We start from the raw sequence: 22760 nt of genomic DNA, 5'->3' as shown, positions 1-22760 counted from the left end.
GAATTTCAACCTTTTTCATTAACTGAATGAAAACTAGTTTCAGCGATATAAATTGGTTTTTTGAAACACCTTTGTCCATTATACTCGATTTTTAACAAATAAATTATTTATTTCAACGGCAAATGCTGGTTTTGATGGGATTATAACTAATAAAAGTTTAATAAAGCGGAAATAATACTTAGGCAACTGACTGCTTGATTGACCAGTGTGACTGGTAGCCAAGTGTGCTGGTGACGAAGTGTGTAACTCCATACATACATGTAATCTTTTAGCCGTGGGCTACTCTTTGGGACTATAAATATATGTTGTACCTCTGTCCCTTTGTTTTCATCATTTTCACTATCTGAGTAAATACATTTTTACTATGAGTAAAATACCATAGTTTTACTATTTGAGTAAAACACACCATTCTTTCGTTGTGAAATCACCGTGAATCATTCACCCCTTGTCCTTGTACTGTCTAAGGTCATTTATTTGTATTTTCATTATTTAGTTCGTGCGGATTATGTTAATTGATCCAATATTTGGATATTATACGCACGTATTAATCATTATTCTTTTCACATACAAGTCATTCGTCATTAAACATTGTATTTGTATCACCATCAGAAGTGTTCTGCTGTAAATCCGAAATCCCACCCGGTTATCTTGTTACATGAATATCTATATGACCTGTGTGCAGAGCCGGATTAAAGCCTTCCAGGGCCCTAAGCACTGAAAATAAAAGACACCCTCCCCACACAAAATAAATAAAAAAATAACAACAATATTAAACACTAAACAAGGTGGGGAAAATACCACTGTTGTCATCACTCCAAATTAAAATACTTGTACACGTAGATCGAAATGGGCATATATAATTCATTACATTTTATCAACAATTAATTTGATTTTTTTTCTGGCGCCCCTGTTGGGCTGGTGCCCTCAGCCCGTGCTTATTGGCTGATTTATCGGCCAATCCCGAGTTCGCCATGCACTGACGACGTGTTAACCGACCGTAAGCAAACTTTAAGTATAAGACGGAAGTTGCTGTCGTATGCCAACATGGTCGTCAAGTCAGTGATTACGATTGCTGTGCTCGTCTTTCTCAGCATATCATCTGCAGATGAAGCAGTAACAGCCCGTGAGGTTGTGAGGGCACGAGTTGAGGTAACGTCGTATTTTCTAGGTCTTTTTGAGTAAAACATCTCAGATGATTACAGAAGATGGGTTGCTGACGTGTATACCGGTCAACATTAATCCACAGAGTCTGACGTTTTATCAATAAAGTACGGCGAAATCTCAGACAATATGAAATCCCCTTATCGGTAATATAAATAAACACAAGGAATGCAAGCGTGACCACAACCCTTCGCTCGATTCGACTTTTTCTCACGCGTCTTTTATCATTTCAGAATCGCAAGAAGACTGAAAAACTACACATATACATTCAAAAGACAGTAACATACCAACGCATATCTCTTAATAACCATGTCCTGAATCCAATTCGGCGAATTAACCTTTATTTTCACCACTACGGTCAAATCCCTTTCTAGCAAAATCGGCTAGACGGAAGTAGCACATTCTACCAGTTTCTACCCAGTAGTAAATATGCTGAATAACATGATGAAAGTAATTTCACAAGATAAAATGTTTATCTTGCTTTGTATTTTAGATTGTATCATTTTATAATTTTATTTAAATTTCCAGAACAGAAATATGTAGTCAAAGTTTTGATAGTAGAAATAACGGTTGATGATGTCATCAACCGTCATAAATTTCCCTAATATTCAAAGATAACACAGATTCTGCGCTGTGTTCGGTACAATTATTAGACCCTAGCGCATGTTTACTGCAGGGTAGAAACTGGTAGAAAAAGTCTAATCGAGCGAAGGGTTGTGTTCACGCTTGCACTCCTTGTGTTTATTTATATTACCTATAACGGGATTTCATATTGTCTGAGATTTCGCCATACTTTATTGATAAAACGTCAGACTCCTGTGATTAATCCTAGTTTCCTCTGACCTAGTCCTACATGTAAGACCTGACGCTGATATTTATGTTTTGTGCTATGTCTTACATGTAGGACTACCTCTGACCCTAACTCACAGGCACTTGATTCCGGGGTAAGCTAATGTGTACAGTTGGTGAGTGTACACGTTTCCCTGGAATCAAGTGCCTGTGCCCTAACCACCACATTTATAATAGTATGGACATTTTATGTTCGATTACACCCTACCCACACCATTTTTGATATTTGGGCATTTATGTTGGGTTAGTCCTACATGTAAGACCTGACGCTGATATTTATGTTGTGGGCATCAAGGTCTTACAGCCTAACTAACGGCGCTGTGTAGCGTGTTTTTGGTGTCGACTAACATCGTTACGAAAGTCAAATTTTCAGGAATATTTCAAACAACTGACAACTAAAATAACGACGCTTTTCTACAAAGTAAAGTCAGCATGTTTTAGTCAGACTTTACTTACTCTGGTGTCTTTCTCTAATAAGTTCAAATTCTCACAGAAGAAATGGACCTATTTTCAAGTTTTGTTGGCCTACATTTCAGTTGGCTGGAAAGCGATGAAAGCCGGGAATGCTGAAATCGGGTTAAATTGACATATTATTCTTTAATGAAATGAATAAAAATAATATATTATGCCTATTGGAACTGTTGTTGTTGTTGTGGGGTTTAACGCCATTTTTCAGCACACGATAGGCTATACATGGCGGCCAGTATTACTGGTGGAGGAAGAACCCGGGAAAACCCTGGAAAGAACCACTGACCCACGAGAAGCTACTGGCAAGCTTTCTCACATACCAACATTGGCCGAATCCAAGAATCAAACTCACGCAGATAGAGGTGAGATGGCAGTGATCTGTAACAGAGAGCGCTTTAGAGCACTCGGCCACTTGGGACCCCCTATTGGAACTGTAAGCAGTGGTTAGTTTCATTCAAGAAACTTATCCCCAACATGTACCTACTTGAACTTACTTCAGCATACCTCGACTACTGTCGCATTGCAACAAATTTAAATGTATTGCAACTGAATATGAAAATGTATACATTTGCTAGTATCATATTTTCATTCTGCCAGGATAAAGACAGCACAGTAAGTATATTAATTACACATAAATTAGTGGAAGAGTGTCGATATAGGCTGCCACGTGTGTTTGATGTTCCTGAAACTTTGATTACTCATTCTGTTGTCGTTGTCATCAGAACATACTATACAAGGCAGTTATTTGGATAGTAAGACATAGCACCTAAACAAAATCAACATGTGCTATGTCTTACATGTAGGACTAATGTTGGGTATGTCCAAATATCAACATTGGGGTGGCTAGGTCAGAGGAAACTTCGATTAACAACAAGAATCTAAATTTTTATCAATAAAGAATGACTGAATCTCAGACAACATAAAATCACCTGATGGGTACTATAAATGAACACAAAGAATGCAAGCATGAGCCAACCCTCTGCTGGATTTGACTTTTCTCACGCGTCTTTGATTGCTTCAGAATCGCAGCATTCACAAATAGGAAAACAAAAAAGAAATGGTGCATGAATTCAAATATATGATGGCAAGATTCAAATAATCTTATGTAATCTCATGTAATGAAAGTGAGATTCAAATAATTTCATGGAATGAAAATAATATTCAAATAATCTCATGGAATGACAAATAAGATTCAAATGATCACATGGAATGAAAGTGAGATTAACATAATCTCATGTGATGAATGTAAGATTAAAAAAATTATCATGTAATCAAAATGACTCAATTGTGCTCAATTGAAACAACAATCAATTGAAAGAAACATATGACTCGGTGGTTTGTACAGCTGTATGGCTCATAAATGTTTGGAAAAACTGGCAATTGTGTCCTCTGACAAACCACACAGTTCTCCTGAATTCTTGGGTTGGCCCACACTTGTATTGGCCACACACACCCTTCATGGATCCACCACGTGCACAAGTTTACAAAGTAGTGGTTTCTTCTTCGTATGGCCTTGATGGTTACATCAACTTCCATATCCACACAGACACATAGATGGCCAGACAGACAGCCTGATATACCTTCACACACATATGTACAGACAGCACACAGTTCTTCTGATTGTGATATATGTGTGTGAGAGAGGAAGAGAAAGACAGACAGACAGATGAGGCAGGTAACACAAAATACTCAAATTATCAGGATTAATGTTTATACAGTTATGTGAGGACATTCTAAATGTTATCAGCAACTATGTATGTATTTGCGTAGTGAGAGCATTTTTTATTACAACTTTTGAAAATAGTTGTAATATAATACTGTAAATAATATTTTCATGATGCATTCATTATTCTGAGCAAATTCAACTAATCAATTGATTCCACATTATTAAATTTCCCTAGTATTAAAAGATAAAACATATTCTGCACCCTGTTTGGTATGATTATTAGACCCTAATGCATATTTACTGCAGGTAGAAACTGGTTGACTGGGCTACTTCCTTCTAATGGATTTGTACAGAAAGGATTTGTGACCATAATGGTAAAATAAAGGTTAATTTGCCAGATTGGATTCATGTGATAGTCATCTGAGAGTTAAGTGTTGGTTTATTATTGTCTTTTGAATGGATATGTTTAGTTTTTCAGTCTTCTTGCGATTATGAAGCAATAAAAGATGCATGAGAAAATTTGAATTGCATAGGGCAGGCTCATGCTTGCACGCCTTGTCTATTTATAGTATCTAAAAGGTGATTTCATGTTGTAAGATATTTTGTTGTACTTTTTTGATAAAATGTCTGATTCCTGTGGATCAACTTATGAGTCAACCCATCTTTGCTAGCCAATGTTCCGATGTGATAACCCTATCTGCACCTTGGCATATTGCGCAGATATTACTGTGCTTCAGGTCCACTGCATCCAACTAAAATTAAGTTCAAATTTGAACTCTGTTCCAACATGGTCAAGACAAAGGGAGCACACAACTTGAATGGACTCATAAATAACTAATTTTCCAGTGCCGGTTCATGTTGGTACCATTCACTCAAATACACCTGTAATGACTTCCCTCTGGTACATAGTCATACTTTCGATGTTAAACTTACAAAATATCCTTTTTAGGTCAGTTGCCCCCACCATTTCGGCACCATTCTATTGGTTAGTTGGCATTACATACTAAGGGAGGAAACTAATGAAATCCAATATATGTCACTAGAACAAAACACAAATGTATCTGTTCGATCTGCCATAGTGTAGATAGGGTTATCATATTGGAACCTTGGCTAGCGAAGATGGGGTATGCATAGCCCAAAGGATATGTGCAATGAAATATATTGAAGAGTTATGACAGACTTGAAAAGTGAAAAGTTATAAGTTGGTTTGACCAGGAAAATTGAACTTGCCCTTCTAACCCTTTGCACCACATATTTGATACTTTTGCATTTATGTTGGGATGTAGGGTCAGATTACTTTGCATATAGAAAAGTTGGAACTCATTGACACCGTGCAGTGTCAGGATAGGGTAGCCACTTACTATCCAGCTTATCAAACTTGAATGACCTTGCCATTCACATTGGTAGTCACACCACTACCCAAATCCACAGAGGCTTGTGTTGTTGCTTACAAATTAACATCAGTCATACATGTAGCACATATATACAAAATAATATTATATAGTAAGTACATGTATGACTGATAGTTAAATTGTAAGCAACAATATGCCTAGATCTCGCAACCTACATGTCCTGGAATCAGACGTCCAAGGTCATGTGATATCAACAAACAACCAATTTCCAAATTTGTTGTACACTAACTTTGAAAAAATTAATGAAAATCATGTAATGTTTGTAAATTATTTAAATATACACCTAATTCTCCACATTTTTATTTCAAGAACAATGAACAGAAACCTATCGATATTGTAGCAACCTAGAGAAAGCCAGATTCATCAAGTATTGAGCATGTCAGTGATATTTTTGTAGTATCACATGACTACCACAATGATGTGTGCTTGGCTGAGATCATGGGTCGCAAAAGTGTTACATATATGCCAAAAATGGAAAATATATATGCAGTTTTTTTATGCACTGGTTGCATACCCATGATGTGTGCACAAAGAATCTCCCTGGTTACATCCATATATAGAGTGTGCCTTACAGTATAGTAGTTACTGAGCTATTAAAAGGGTTTGCAGCTAATCCCTGTATCAAGGAGGGATCACTCTATCCAACTGCACCTTGGTTAGCAGATAGCTTTTAGCCCTTTTAACTAAAAGTTTTTTTATCTGGGTGGGATGGATTTGTGAGTTTGTAGTAGTACTCCTTAAGTATTATTATTCTGTAAGTATTCATGAAGAAACATGTTTTACTGGAAAAAATTAGTTTTCCAAGGGCAAGCTCAAATTTCCAGCCAGCTTGCCCTGATCATTGCAACTGCTGACATATATTTAATTGAAGCATGTGTTAAATATAAATGATAATTAAAGGTCTCTGTGTCTTTCATGTATTTTAACTTGCTCAGAAGCATTTAGATTTGTCAAGTCCCTGACTATGATTAGTTTGGTGATAATAACTCCTGGGTCATAAGCATGTGGAAATGTGTGTTCTACAGGGCATTGGCATCTCCACCCCAGAACATTTTTGCCCTCCTATAAAGTTTTCAAGAAGCAGACATTTGATTCCCAACATATTTGCTGGATATCTTATTTGCCCTCCCATACAATTTCATTGGGTACATGTTTTTTTATTGCAAGAAAAACTACCTCCATCCTATCCAGTCTCAGTATAGAACAGTTTTTCGATTTGGTTCGACAGTACCTGGTGTTGTTTAAAGTTGCTTAATTGTCAAACTCTGAGAAGTGTAGAAAATACATGATTAATTCACTTTCAGACTTTCATCTGTTCGTTTCGACAATGAAATTGAGACCCTAGATGTAACTGTAACCCAGCAAATAAAATTTGTGTGAGTGTGAAAGATACGCATATAATGATAATTAGTATTTTGACATGCAAAATCTTTCATATATCTTCCTTTGAGTTTACCAATGAAAACAGTAATCAGTGATATTGCCTAAATAATATAACTTCTGTACATGGTCTTTCTTATGTCCACAGAAAATATTGCTTAAATTAAACCTTTCGGAGATGGGATAAATTTATTAATAAATATGGATCTAAGCTGTGAAGGTCATATCAGTATTTGATGTGTTCTATCTTATAATTTGTTTATCTTACTAAAAACAAAACACGGTTGTAGCAAATGAAATGATTGTAGGTATGTAATTCCAGTTTGTATAGGCAAGAAATACAGTATTGTAAGCACTTAACATGATGTATATAAAGTGGAAATAATGTAAAACATAGCTACATTGGGTACTGTTGAATCAAATATATATCTTCCTATTTTTTTAAAGATCTCATATTTGGCTCGGGTGACAACTCAGTTTTTACCCTTCATGAAATCATCATGTTCAGAGCCTTATTTTCAAGTACTACTTATATTAAGTAATGTTTTTAAGATATTACTAAAGAATTTCTTGTTAATAATTTAACACAGTTATGTAGGCTATTTAAGAACAGTAACTTGCAAAAAAAACACAACTCATTAATCATATTATAAAGGAGACAACAAATAACTGATAAATATGTCATGATAAATCCACTGTATCCATATCTTTATATGTCTAGCCATCAGTTCCGTTTTCTTGCTTTCTTTCTAGTCTTGAGTTCTGTCATCAGCAGAGCAACTAAAAGTCTAACATGGCAACCCTGATTGCAAAGATTGTTGCTTTGATATGACACTCAGGTTAGTCTGTTGAAATATTCAGTTTTGTGCGCTGATCTTGTTAGACTCTATAAAACCATTTGCAGTACAAATCCATAATTCAGAGGTATGACGGATCTGGTGGCCTAATGGTTAGAGCATCTGTCTCAGATGTGGGAGGTTGTGGGTTTGATCCCGGCTGAGTCATACCAAAGATTTACAAAAATGGTGCTAACAGCTACCTTGCTTGGCACTCAGCATTAAGAGGTTAGTGTTAGGACTGGTCAGCCTTGTTTCAGAATAATGTGACTGGGTGGGACATGATGCTTCATGTCTGCGGCATGATGCCTCAGTGCTAGATATCACTATAAACTGCCACACTGCAGACATTGTAGTGATATGACTGAAATGTTTTTAAAGCTACATTAAAAATCCAAATCACTTCAGAGGTATGAAGTGCTAGTAATAGAAAAAATAATTTAACTGTTAGTAACTTCAAGAGAGTGGGAGTATATGAAATGTAGAAATGTGTATTAAAACTTAAAGAAATTTTTCTTTCTTTTATATTTTCAGAGTTGTTCTGGATGACGATTAAACCGTCTCCCAGAGGTGAAGAGGTTCATCTTTCAGGATCTCCCTCTGTTGTATCCTTTATTTCTCAGGCATGTTTAAGAATAGCTTGTACAGACACTGTAAAAGATTATCAGTGTATGTTAAGTTTTGTTTCAAGTAAATTTAACAGTCTTATTTTCATTTTTGCCCAATTTTTGCTGGAGATTTATTGAAACATTTTACTGTTAGCAGTATTATATCTTATACTCATTTGCAGTAGGTAGAAAACAAATGTATGAAATTTTTTATCATTGTCCTTTCTTACACAGGGCTTTGGCTAGAATATTTTTCAAGAGGGTCAGTGAGATACCCAGTATTTTATTCAAAGCGTCAGATAGTTAAAGCAAAGTATTAAAGAAGGACATTATGTAACAGGTCAGGGCAAGCCAAAGAAACCACTTGGATCCAAAATATTTCCTTTTCATTTACTGTTTCAGTATTGAATCATCTGAAAAGAGATATGACAGTTTTAGTGATAACAACATTCAAAAGTATTTAAGATATATATATATATATATATGTGTGTGTGTGTGTGTGTGTGTGTGCGTGTGTTTGTGTAGAATACAAATCATAGGTGGATAACAATCCTTTCAAGTGCACTGGATCCAGCAAGGGATAAAATGTGTCAGGGATTGATTAAGATAAATGCAATAAACTGACAATGAACAGAGCATAGATTATATCCTGGATATTTCATTGTTATAGTAGTCATAGTCTATTAAGCAAATTTAGAGAATTATTTAAAAGAAAATGTGCTGGCTGCAAAAGATAAGGAAAGAAAAGGAATCTTACTGGATACGCTGCCTTAGAACATTGAAACCAAGCAGTTTAAACCAAAAAGACTAGAAAAAGACAACCATGCACAAATAAAATTATCTTTTGCAGCCGACACCTTTTCTTTTAAATAATTCTCTACATTTGCTTAATAGCCTATGACTACTATAACAATGAAATATCTGGGATATACTCTTCACCTACATAAATTTACATAAAAAAACAGATGTCATTATGGCTCATCAATTTCTAGGTCAATACAAATATTTTCCAGTATCAGCAACAAGCTGAAATAAACTAGTTGACACATAATAGAGTTAAAAGGTTGAACTCTTGTAGAAACAGCCATGTAAAATTTCGCAAACATTACCGTTTTTCTGTTTTCTTTGTTTGTCTTTTCTATGTATTGTATTTGCCTTTGAAAAAGACTCATGAAAGAGTCGAAAGCACTCAGGCTAGCTAGATACTAGTTTTGCTCTGTTCGTTGTCAGTTTATTGTATGTATGTATATATATATATATATATATATAACCTAAAATTTAGACATTTACCTTTTCAGTTTTTTTATACTGTAAGGTTTCGAAACCATAATAGGATAAATTTTAGAACTATAGCATGTCAATTTTGTTGTTGTATGCACCGACTTGAGGAAAAATCCATACTGTTAACACAATGCAACATCATGATCTTAAGGTACCATTGCACAAACTGTAACATAATAGTTGAACTGCCTACATAAATGGAGCTATTTGCAGTTTTTCATTAAAACTTATTTCATGTCATGAAATTATGTTTAGATATTTAATACTTAATTTTAGTTAACTAGTTTCCAGATTTATGTATGATGCAACTTTTAAAATCAGGACATATATCTTTTAACTGTTAAGTTGGGGAATATATATATATATATTTGAGTTGTGACATATTCTGTGAAACTTGATTATGACAAATATAAATACATGGTGAGGCCAAAAATATATTATTATAACATAGTCTGCTAAAGAAAAGCATAAAGCTCTGCACTCCACATGGTTTTTGGATACTTGATGCCCTGATAACAGAGCCTGACAAATCCCATAACATTTGTATTTGTTGTCTGTTCCAAAATCTTTATTATCTTGATTAGGATCTCTGCCCAATCTGAGGCAGTGTTCACAAACACTCTATCTAAAGCATAAGCAATTACTCTCAATCACACACACACACACTAAAGAGTGCATGACTAGTAATGTTACATTTCATATCTACTTATTTTCTTCATTTGTTGAGGAAAATGAAACCAGTCAATTGAACTAAATTTTGACCCCAAAATATGTAAACCTTTATTCCATCCAATAACATTTAATTGGGAATAATTAAACAATGTTATGATTGTTCATTGGGAATAATATCAGCATCTTTAATTGCTTGTAAGGCATTGTGTGTTAGATGACATACAATTTGGTAAACAATATTGTATGCCTCAAAGAGTTTTGAAGAATTGGGCAAGATATCCTATCCAGTCTCTCCGCTGCCAGTTAGTATCGTCATCTTAACCATTTCTCTCGTGTTTAAGATGATCATATATGCCATTTTGGTGTTTAAGATGATCATATATGCCATTTTGGTGTTTAAGATGATCATATATGCCATTTTGGTTCTGACTGGCAATACAATTTTTTAGCAACCACAAACTTTTATGATGTCATTACCAATTGTCCTTAAACTGACCTCTGTTTTTTTTTCAGTGACTAAATTGTCAGATTCCTTATCAGTGGCTTCCTCCTCACTGTTGGATTCTTTGTCCTCAGGGTTCATATTACCCACATTATCAAGAAATTGCCTTTCCCTTTCCTCTAGGTGCATTGTGTTATAAGGGACAGCCTCATTGTCCAATACTAGCTAGAGAGAATGGGATGTGGATGCAGGAACCCTACCAAAATGTTCCACAAATGTTTTAATTATTATCACTCCCATAGCTATATTTTTTATCTGTTGGGTTTGTTATCATCAGGTTTGGGTGACTTGGATTATCAGCAAGAGATTGTGCATATTAATTATGCCTTCATCTTTAAAAAGAATTTTGATTAGGATATAGTAGAATAGGTAAATCAGCATGACATAATGTTTGGCAGGTAGTTTATATATAGGATGTGTTTTTACAGTACTGAATAAGCCTGATTAGTAAAATGGACAACTGTAAAGTTATGTTAATAAGTGATAACAGGCTCACAAGGGCCACTTGTTTTTTCTGCAATATTTCTTTTTTTAATAATGTGAGCAAAGATTCAAGCTAATGATTTTTTTCTAAAAAATATACTTGTTGTACCAGATGATTAATTTCCTCAGATCCTACTTTCATTTAATCAGAATTTGTGCACTTCATTTTCTATTTTCTTCTACAGTTTACCGCTACCTTATTATGTTCCTATTATTCTTCAGAGTTCATGATTAGTCAGTGAGAAGAAAAAGTTCATTAAAAACATGTTTTCAAAGGTGAGGCTTTCATTAACTGATGTTAGATGGAGAAAAGGTTGTTCTGATGCAAGTCAGTAGTATACTAATGGGGGGGGGGGGCAGATGGGGTGGTTTCCCTGGGCACCAGAGGGCTTGGGGGGTCAAAACAGCTGACAAAAATTAAATTGCAGGAGGATAGTTGTTGGGGCCATCCTCTGCCTCCTGGGTACCTTTCACCCTTAGTACGCCACTGATTTTACTTGCTTGGTTAAGGGCATTAGTACATAAAGGTCTTATATAACTAAGTTGTTGAATGGATAATATTTCAAGCACATATAGTTTTAAAAAATACTGTGTTTCAGTCATAGTTTAAAAGCTTCGGGTCAGGTTATGAGTTTTGAAGTTCAGGTTTCATTATACATGTAGTGGTATGTCTGCAGGTTTACTTCATGGATTCAGCTAGTAATGTATCCTATAGAAAATGACAGCCTTTCAATTGTTCCACTTCTGCATTTACATGTACCAAATAAGTCCAGCCCAACTGCAGACTGCATAGAACCAGATCTGCCTTTGCATGATGTCCCACCCAGTCACATTATCCTGACACCAGGCAGACCAGTACTAACACTAACCTCTTACAGCTGAGTGCCAAGCGAGGCAGCTGTTAGTACCATCTTTATAAGTCTTTGGTATGACTTGCCCTGGGATCTAACCTGCAACCTCCCGCATCTGAGGTCACTGTGGATGCTCTAACCACTAGGACACTGGAGCGGTCACTGTGGTTTAGAAGTTATGGGGCTTTTTCTGCGATGACTCAGTTTAATCTAATTTAATGTTTAATCTAATTTAATGTTTTCTTTTATTGTTAATATACAGGATGGTCTGATAAATTCAGGCAGTGTTTAGTGTCTACCAATTTAAGTTTTTCTGATGAATCAGTTTGGGAAATGCAGTCTGTCATTGTAATCTAGATTTTTTTCTCATGATTCATTTTTTGTATTTTCCTAACATCATTTTTTTCATGGTTCTCATTTCTTATACAGATTGGCATGTAAAATAAGCAATTTTCAGTGTCTTTTTCATTTTTTGGCCCAATTAATCAGTTTTGAAAATTTTCTCTCTCTCTCACAAACACATGCACACTGTGATCTAGATCTGTTTGTGGAGAGCAAAACTGTAGTAACTGTCATTCATTTCAGCATCTTCCTTTTCATTTTTTTTGTCAAATTAATCAGTTTTGAAAATTTACTCTCTTTCTAACACATACACACATACACACTGTGATATTGATCTATTTTTGGAAAGAATAACTGTAGGAACTGTCATTAATATCGTACTTGGTAGTACCCATCCATGGAAACCAGCCCAATTTTGTGCTCAGCCTAGCTGCTGGTTACCAAATTTAAAATAAGGGAAAGATTAAATGAAAAAGTTTTAGTTATATAATAAGAATTGTTTTGATGGATTGGTTGCAAATGTTCATATTAAGGTGTTTAAAAGAAAATTTCCAATGTAGGGAATGTTGAATGTGTTCCTTGACTAGCCCAAGTCATAATGTAGAATTCAAGTCCGTTCCAGGTGCACCCCCTGACTTGCTGTACTTGGATGCAGATGGCGAAGTAGTTAAGGTATGTAAATAGGAAGATCTATTCGCCAAACTATAATAACTTCTTCATAAATATAGGGCTATAATGTTCACTGGTACTGGAGCTGATCCCACTACATTTTTGCCAATGTATAATTTGCATTCAGTGGTAAATACCACAGACACTGATTGGACTGGACAATACACATATTTACTTATGACACCTAGTGAATAGTAAAATACTGATCTCTCAGTACAGTGTGTTCTACTTATGTATCCTTGTGAAATGCTTTTACCTAGATCTGTCAGAACATTATACGTGTTCTGCTTAGGACTTTGTGTGACCAGCACAATACTAATCTGTGTAAATTATGTGTTTTCTAGTTGTGATTCATTCTGAACACTGCAAAAACATGTCTTGCTGTCAGTATATTGTGCGTGTTCTACTCATGATTCCTTGTGAATGGTACTAATTACTATTTAGCTGTCAGTGAATTATGAATGATTCCATGTGAATGGTATTAATTCTAATCTAGCTGTCAGTGCATTATGAATGATTCCATGTGAATGGTATTAATTCTAATCTAGCTGTTAGTGAATTATGAATGATGCCATGTGAATGGTATTAATTACTATCTAGCTGTCAGTGCATTATGAATGATTCCATGTGAATGGTACTAATTACTATCTAGCTGTCAGTGCATTATGAATGATTCCTTGTGAATGGTACTAATTACGATCTAGCTGTCAGTGAATTATGAATGATTCCATGTGAATGATATTAATTCTAATCTAGCTGTCAGTGCATTATGAATGATTCCATGTGAATGGTACTAATTACTATCTAGCTGTCAGTGAATTATGAATGATTCCATGTGAATGATATTAATGCTAATCTAGCTGTCAGTGCATTATGAATGATTCCATGTGAATGGTACTAATTACTATCTAGCTGTCAGTGCATTATGAATGATTCCTTGTGAATGGTACTAATTACTATCTAGCTGTCAGTGAATTATGAATGATTCCAGTGCATTATGAATGATTCCTTGTGAATGGTACTAATTACTATCTAGCTGTCAGTGAATTATGAATGATTCCATGTGAATGATATTAATTCTAATCTAGCTGTCAGTGCATTATGAATGATTCCATGTGAATGGTACTAATTACTATCTAGCTGTCAGTGAATTATGAATGATTCCATGTGAATGATATTAATTCTAATCTAGCTGTCAGTGCATTATGAATGATTCCATGTGAATGGTACTAATTACTATCTAGCTGTCAGTGCATTATGAATGATTCCTTGTGAATGGTATTAATTACTATCTAGCTGTCAGTGCATTATGAATGATGCCATGTGAATGGTAGTAATTACTCTCTAGCTGTCAGTGCATTATGAATGATTCCATGTGAATGGTACTAATTACTATCTAGCTGTCAGTGCATTATGAATGATGCCATGTGAATGGTAGTAATTACTATCTAGCTGTCAGTGCATTATGAATTATGCCATGTGAATGGTAGTAATTACTATCTAGCTGTCAGTGCATTATGAATGATTCCATGTGAATGGTAGTAATTACTATCTAGCTGTCAGTGCATTATGAATGATTCCATGTGAATGGTAGTAATTACCATCTAGCTGTCAGTGCATTATGAATTATGCCATGTGAATGGTAGTAATTACTATCTAGTTGTCAGTGCATTATGAATGATTCCATGTGAATGGTACTAATTACTATCTAGCTGTCAGTGCATTATGAATTATGCCATGTGAATGGTAGTAATTACTATCTAGCTGTCAGTGCATTATGAATGATTCCATGTGAATGGTAGTAATTACTATCTAGCTGTCAGTGCATTATGAATGATTCCATGTGAATGGTAGTAATTACTATCTAGCTGTCAGTGCATTATGAATGATGCCATGTGAATGGTAGGAATTACTATCTAGCTGTCAGTGCATTATGAATGATTCCATGTGAATGGTACTAATTACTATCTAGCTGTCTGTGCATTATGAATGATTCCATGTGATTGGTACTAATTCTAATCTAGCTGTCTGTGCATTATGAATGATTCCATGTGAATGGTACTAATTACTATCTAGCTGTCAGTGCATTATGAATGATTCCTTGTTAATGGTACTAATTACTATCTAGCTGTCAGTGCATTATGAATGATTCCATGTGAATGGTATTAATTACTATCTAGCTGTCAGTGCATTATGAATGATTCCTTGTGAATGGTATTAATTCTAATCTAGCTGTCAGTGCATTATGAATGATTCCATGTGAATGGTATTAATTACTATCTAGCTGTTAGTGCATTAGGAATGGTTCTGTCTGAATGATATTAATTCTAATCCAACCATCAGTGCATTGTGAATGATTCCATGTGAATGGTATTAATTATAATCCAGTTGCCAGTGCATTATGTGTTTTACTTATGATTTGATGTGCTCAGCTTATGTATGCAGATCTGTCAGTCTGTGATAATATTATTCTTGTTTTACGTATAATTACATGTGAACAGCTAATATCTGATCAACCTGTCATTGCATTGTGTGTTCTATTTATGACCTAATGTGAACAACACAAGCACTGAAATGTCAGTACATTTTGTTATGATTTGATTGCAACAGCTATATAGTATCATACAGGGCATACAACAAGTGGGATGTAGGATATAGTATATCAAGCCCATTTAACTGGATCATGGTTTAACTTTAGCTTTTAATATCATTTCAGAAGGGTAAAAGTATGTTTCTGTTTTTTAAACAAAAAACAAAACTCCTAATTGTATACATTGTTTCCTTAAATTTTGGATATTTCAAAATTTAAATTTATTTTTGGAAAGATGTAGATCATTTCAAAATCATTTGCAAGTATTAGAAAAATTTGTCATGTGCTAACTTTGCAATTTAAAAGTGCTCAAAAATAGAAAATAAAGGACGTAAACTTTGTTTTAATTTCAGAGAGTAGATCTTAGCAAGTTTAATCAGAACGAATGCAATGACCTGCTACTAAAGAGTGGCTTCTATAAGAAATCCACTGCTGAAGAAGAAGTCCCTCTAGCATTCAGAAATGGCCCCTACAAGATAAAGGAGGAATTGTAACACTGTCCTCAGGGAGGAATATTAACAGAAGAATACAGGAATAGGAATTTGATCTCCTTTCATTTAAGTATATGTACAAGTGCACAGGATGGTGGGACAGAACCTATATTTTAAAAAACTCATTGCATTTATCTGTATTTGAAAAATAAAATTGGCATTAGCTGGAAATCACTGAGGAAAACAAAATGGAAAATCACTATGGAAAAATTAATGGAAAATCACTGAGGAGAAATTAATAAAAACATCTTAATTCTTAAATCTTTTGTAATAATTTTCATTGGTCAAAAAAGTTTCTGAACATCAGTATGTTTTAAAACCGATCAAAAAAGAATAAAAAATTCAGTTTTGGACATAAACTAAAGAAATTTGTACTGGTACTGAACAGTAGTTGCTTCACTGATTGTCAAATGAATTAAGTGGAGATGTTGTCAGTGGGCAGCATTAAAAACAGCCAACACACTCCACAATGTATAATTATACCATTCCCTAGACAAAGTGGTCAGTGCCTCTGACACATAGTTTCACAAGTTCTTATCATCTCAGTTTTTTTTTTTGGATGTAGTTGATTTGGTCTTCACAAGTATAGTAGCATCAAAAATAACTGTATTCCATGATTTAAGCTCTAAGCCAGCAAAAGTTATTTTGCACATTTGCATATGTTGGGGGGAAACTGTGCTATATTTGGAGTTTTAGTGCCAGGATAATTTCTGACAAGCAGTTTTGGTAAATAACGTGAATTTTCAGTGGTGAGATATTTTTAAATGACAAATCATTTTAGCAATACATTTGGCTGTCATGGACATTCTTGTAAAACAGTCTTGATATTGGAACTTGCTAAAGTCAGCAGTTACATTTATTAATATAACCAAAGTAATGGTCACGATTAGTGACCAGTTTCTAGCTTTGATTGAGACTTGTTGGGACATTAACAGTTGATTTTCTTGATACTTGATGTCCAATATGTGGAGTGTGCATTATGATTATTATTGATATCAGCCATGGTTTGTGAACTTGCCCAAAGATTACAGAAAAAGTAATTATCATTTAGTACCAGTAACTGGGTATGTTTAGGAACTGTCCACATTTATCCCCAATGGCAGTACTTGTACATAGACAGACTGGCATAGTTTTACAAACAAAAACAAACACTGGAACTGCATTGGTGCCTGAATTTTTTGTTTGTAAAAGAAAAAACTGAAATATTATTATGTAAGTGTTATTTGTTGGTAAGCAATGACGTTACAGAGCCCAGTTGCATCCTGCATTGAAATTTTTGGACACATGAATACAACATACTGACAATATATATATTTTTTGGACGTGATAGGAAGAAAAATATTATTTTGATTAATCCATCAATTATCTGGACAGAGAAAAGTAATTTTTTGTGATGTCCAGCAGTTTACATTATAGTTGGTATGCTAATGTTTCCCAAAAATTCAGGTATTGATCATTTTCATTGCCTTCTTTATAATATAGTTTCTCTAGTGTTTTCAAATATCAGAGATATTTTGGAAGAAAACTGAGCAGTAGATGCAATAATTCAAAAGAAGTTCAGGTTAGCAATGTTAATTTCCATGTTTTTGCATTTTCCATCCATGTGTCTGCAACTGTAATGAATAATCTGTATAATACAAATAAATGCATTTATTTGGTCAGCCTGAAAAATCTGTAGGATGCAGATAAATCTATGCATTTGGTCAGCCTTAAAGTTGTGCATGATGCAGATAAATCTAATTAACCTAAACAATCTATATTATGCAGATCAATCAATACATCTGGGCAAAAGAGAAAAATCCATGTAATGCAGATAAATCTAATTAACCTAAACAATCTATATTATGCAGATCAATCAATACATCTGGGCAGAAGAAAAAAATCCATGTAATGCAGATCAATCAATACATCTGGGCAAAAGAGAAAAATCCATGTAATGCAGATAAATCTAATCAACCTAAACAATCTATATTATGCAGATCAATCAATACATCTGGGCAGAAGAGAAAAATCCATGTAATGCAGATAAAGCCCTACATCTAGTCAACCTGAATATATTCAATGAATGAGTGAATGAATGAATGAATAGCAGATGAAGTATGGCTAACTGGAAAGAGACATCCAGCTTACTAAGGGTGAAATTTTCCTTAGTCAAGCTTTTGCATACTAAAATAATGCTCATACAAGTTTGCTTTTTTATTTATTGTCAACATATATTTTTTAAAACTAAAACTGTTTCAGTTAATTAGAAATAGGAGAATATTTTTTCACATATCAATGTTATGAAGCATATATTGATGCAGTTTTACATATTTTCTTTAGTACATGTACCATCCATGTACATGTACCATCCATGACAATTTTAAAGAATATGTAACATTGTGTACACTTCCTCAATCATGTCCAAATGTTTTCTAATTGATATGTAACACAATTAAACACACATGGTATGTTTGCTTAGTATATTAATATGTTATGGACTGGTGTTCCTTGTATGGATATATTTTTTTAAATTTATGTACAAGGGTTTGGAAGCGTCTTTAGATTCATACATGTGTATGTATGTACACTATATATCTTGCATCACATTTTTATATCATATTAAGTATTTATACATATACCATAAATTTTCTGACGAAAGTGAAACATTCTGTTCTATTTTGCAGCCATTCAGGTAAGCCAGGTAATTACATCACGTGATGTCTATTTAACTAAAGTTTTCAACACAACTTTTGTGGCTTGGGGGTGGGGATCTTTTACAGTTTATACAAATGAACAGTGTTAATAACAAAAACAGGGTTCCCATGCTACCAAGAAAGTGTGAAAAGTTGGGAATAAGAACATATTTGTTTCCAACCAGGAAAGCCCTGTAGTTGTGCAAATATCAGGGATATTTTGAGCCACTACTTGAGATAGAGAAGTTGCAGAGATAAATGTTTAAAATCATGATTTGATTTAAATTACTGGAATTTTGTGGAAGTTATTGAACTTTTAAGTCATTTCATATGCAGTGGAAATAACACCAAAAGCAAATGCCAATAATACCAGTGTCAAAAGTGTACTATTCAACTGACAGTCAGAAAAACGCTGGTTAGGGCAGTAGGAACATTAAATAGGGAAAGTTTCAAACCATTTGATAACAGTGGTAAAATATTGGTATAAGGTATCTTGAAAAGTCACTATTTCCAAGAATGTGAAGTCCATATTTTAAGTGTTTTTAAAATACATAAAAGTCAAATGAAAATGAGGATTAACTTTAAAGGTATATAGCATTTCTTTTCTGTTTACTTTAGTTTGGTGTTTTATGTTACTACATGAGATGTCCTCCATTTTAAACTGGAGTGTTCTTCTGAGGCATTTCTGTTATTTGTTTTGGAGAAGTTTGTATACATGTCTTCCGGAATGTATTTCACAAGTGACATTCGGGGTTGGATTTTTCAGACTCGAGTGTGTTGAGCTGAAGTTGTAGCTATAGTAAAACAGGTCACGTAGGTCTTCACCGCTAACACCTTGTACATTAATATTCCTTTGGAAGGAAATTGTTTTCATGCTCTGAAGTACATATGGTAAAATCTGTGTTAAAGTACGTGGAGATCTTTGGATGAGATAACCTATCCAGTACAATATCGATTGAATGTCGCATGCTGTGATGTCACAATGAAAGCTATGCACGTTGATAAACAAATTTGTACTACCATATATTGTGAATATTGGACTTGATGTGCTCATTTCTTGATCGAGTTCAGTACATGGCCATCATTATAAAAGTCAGTAACGAGGAATACTTTTTGTCTGGAAGTTTCTTGATGACAGGTAATGCACAGAGCATTCAATAATCAGGACTGAATTGACTTTGGTTAAACAAATATAGTATTTAATTTTAAAACAACTATTTGTATTTAAGATGAGTAAATGCACATATGTGACCAGTATGACTTTTACTATAATCAGCTGACAAGTGTTAAAAATTTTGTGTGGTTATGGTGTCACTCTTACTCATAACTATTAGCTCCAAATAAACATATCCTTACAATAAGTACATGTATCTGATCACCACTTGTCATGCTTATAAAGTCCTAATTTTATTAGATTTTGATTTAGCCAATATACTGCCATTTAAACAGATAGTTAATTGTTTATGCGTTTATTACTTTCAGTAAGTATGGTGTCTTGATTGGCTCATATTGTTGTCTTGATTTATGACTGATCATTGTAATTTCATAGGGATGAAAAAGTTGAGATGGGGGGGGAACCTCTTTCAGTTGAGCATTCCTATTATTTATTCTTTCCAGACTGGATGCAGAGTAGTAAACAGAAACATATTAATTTCTGCCATTTAAATAAGTTTATGCACAGTTATATATGAATTTTAATGATATATTTATTCATATTAAATGCATTCCTTATTTTATACATGCTTATCTGGCTAGTTAAGTTTGAAACTTGGATGTTAAGGGAGAGTCTCAAAATGGCATTTCCTGTTTCAGAATGTTGTTGATTCTGTTTAGTCAGGGACAGAGAGAACCTTTAAAACTTCAGTTTCATCCAGGAAAATCCAGGAATATTTTGTTCCAAAAAAGTGTGGGGACCCTGATTATGGTTTCTTATGTTCTTACTCATATAAAATTTTTTATATTACTTTTTAAGAATTGTTAAGATCTAAGTCCATTAATTGTGTGATTATTTTGCAATTATGTATGTTCCATCATTGAGCTCTTAGTGTGTGAGTTTGTGCATGTGTGTGACAAAATATGCCATGCCAGTATCAAAGATCCACAGGTCCTTCAGTGACACTGAGTGCCATGCTTATGCAATATCTTCCATCCTAGGGAACAGTGCTTTATGATGTCATCAACTGAAATCCCAAAGTAGTTGGTGTCTGATGTTTACTCACTGACTCTGGGGCTTGTGCAGATATTTCATGAATATGGAAAAAGTTTTGAATGCCAACTTTTTGATTCATAATGTATATACATATAAATGAAATAAAATATTCTGAAAACTGGTATTATAAAGTTTCATGCTTTGGATTTTTTCCCCAATAATTTTAATAGCAGTGTGGAGTTTAAACCGACTTGTAACAGTACAGTTTATCACCAGAAGATGAAATGTCCTATCTCTAAAGAAAAAAAAGGGAAAAAAACTGTAAAGGTGGAATCAGATTAATTTAAAATTGTCTAGGTAAATTCTGAGAAACCTTTGATCATTAAAAAATTCTTATAGTGTGTGTGGGAGGGTGCTAATACAAGAAAAAAAAGAGTTCTACCTGAGTTCACCCTGCTTACATCAATCACTTTTAACAGCCGATATGAAATATATGGCCTTTTAGGTCAAGAAAATTGAAGAAAACTACTGACCTAAGATTGACAACTACTTTTGCATGTGCTGGAAACATCAGAAATAATAATAATAATATTAATAATAATAATAACAACAAATAATAACCATACAAAAGCAGCATTTATCAGTGGCATTGTCCCTTAACACCACAGGTCCTGTCACTCCCACCCATTAGGCATAGCTCAGAGAGAGAGAGAGAGAGAGAGACGGGGGGGGGGGGGTATTAGTCCAGAATGAAAGAAAACAAAGGTTTTGAGACATATATTCATTTAACGTGTCATATAAATATGTGTTTCTCATCATCTTACTGTGATTCTGTTGGCAGAAGATTTTAGTTTTTATATATGTAAATGTTTGTTTTAATTCAGTAGATAGGAAATAGTGTTCAAAGTTACTTAGTCCAGCACTTATTTGAAAGGACATAGTCCTTTTGTATTACTTTCCTGATATACAGATTATGCTGAAAGAAATTTTAAAAGGCTATCCTTTAGAGGAGTGAATGATATGAATAAACCATTATGACTCATTGCTTGTAAAAAAAATCTTGATTTGCTAAAAAGAAAATGCCCTCTACAAAACATTTAAATTTCCCTGATTTAAAATCCTATCTCAAAAATTTATTTTTTTAAAAAGAACTCGTATCCCATCAACCACAACAAAAATAAATTCTCAAAGCAGCAGCCAACCACCTGCCAAAACATTTTTACTTGATTCGTTAGCCAACAACAATATGCTACTGAATGCCTCAAAAATAAATATTAAAAACGTCTATTTTTAAAATTGAAATAAAATAACTTGACACCAGTAAATCCAAAATCTAAATTATAAGTAACATGTACAGTTTTTATATAAATTAGTTTAAAAGATCAAAACTGAACAAACTATGGAATAAATAGTTATATGAACGTGAAAGCTATGCAACCATGAATATTTGAGCCTGGCTTACTAGTATTGCAACAACTAACTGGTAAAATATATAAATTATTAACCAAGACCACCTCGCTAAAGTAAATATTCTTATAAAGTAACATACAGTTTTAAGGAATAATTAAAAAAATTGTACGCAAACAATCTAGTTTAGAATGATAGAGCTACGGATAAGAGCATTAAAGTCATAAATGATTTGCATTCACCAATTTGCCACCAGGAAAATTTAGCT

The 22760-nt window shown here is 34.0% G+C and overlaps 1 protein-coding gene across 1 annotated transcript; it reads left to right on the top strand.

Moving 5' to 3' along the window:
• Window positions 1-998: 998 nt before the first annotated feature.
• On the top strand, window positions 999-21276 carry LOC149775805 (selenoprotein M-like). The gene is made up of 4 exons (XM_089944228.1): window positions 999-1149; window positions 8307-8377; window positions 13105-13183; window positions 16124-21276. Exons 1-4 carry the CDS (start codon window positions 1045-1047, stop codon window positions 16262-16264), a joined length of 396 nt encoding a protein of 131 aa, XP_089800354.1. The 5' UTR covers window positions 999-1044; the 3' UTR covers window positions 16265-21276.
• Window positions 21277-22760: the final 1484 nt, after the last annotated feature.

This window comes from Sinohyriopsis cumingii, chromosome 19, assembly GCF_028554795.1.
Source record: "Sinohyriopsis cumingii isolate HCF-2022 chromosome 19, ASM2855479v2, whole genome shotgun sequence".
Taxonomy (NCBI): Eukaryota; Metazoa; Mollusca; class Bivalvia; order Unionida; family Unionidae; genus Sinohyriopsis; species Sinohyriopsis cumingii.
Note: the sequence above shows the minus strand (reverse complement) of the source record. Positions and strands in the feature narration are given on the sequence as shown.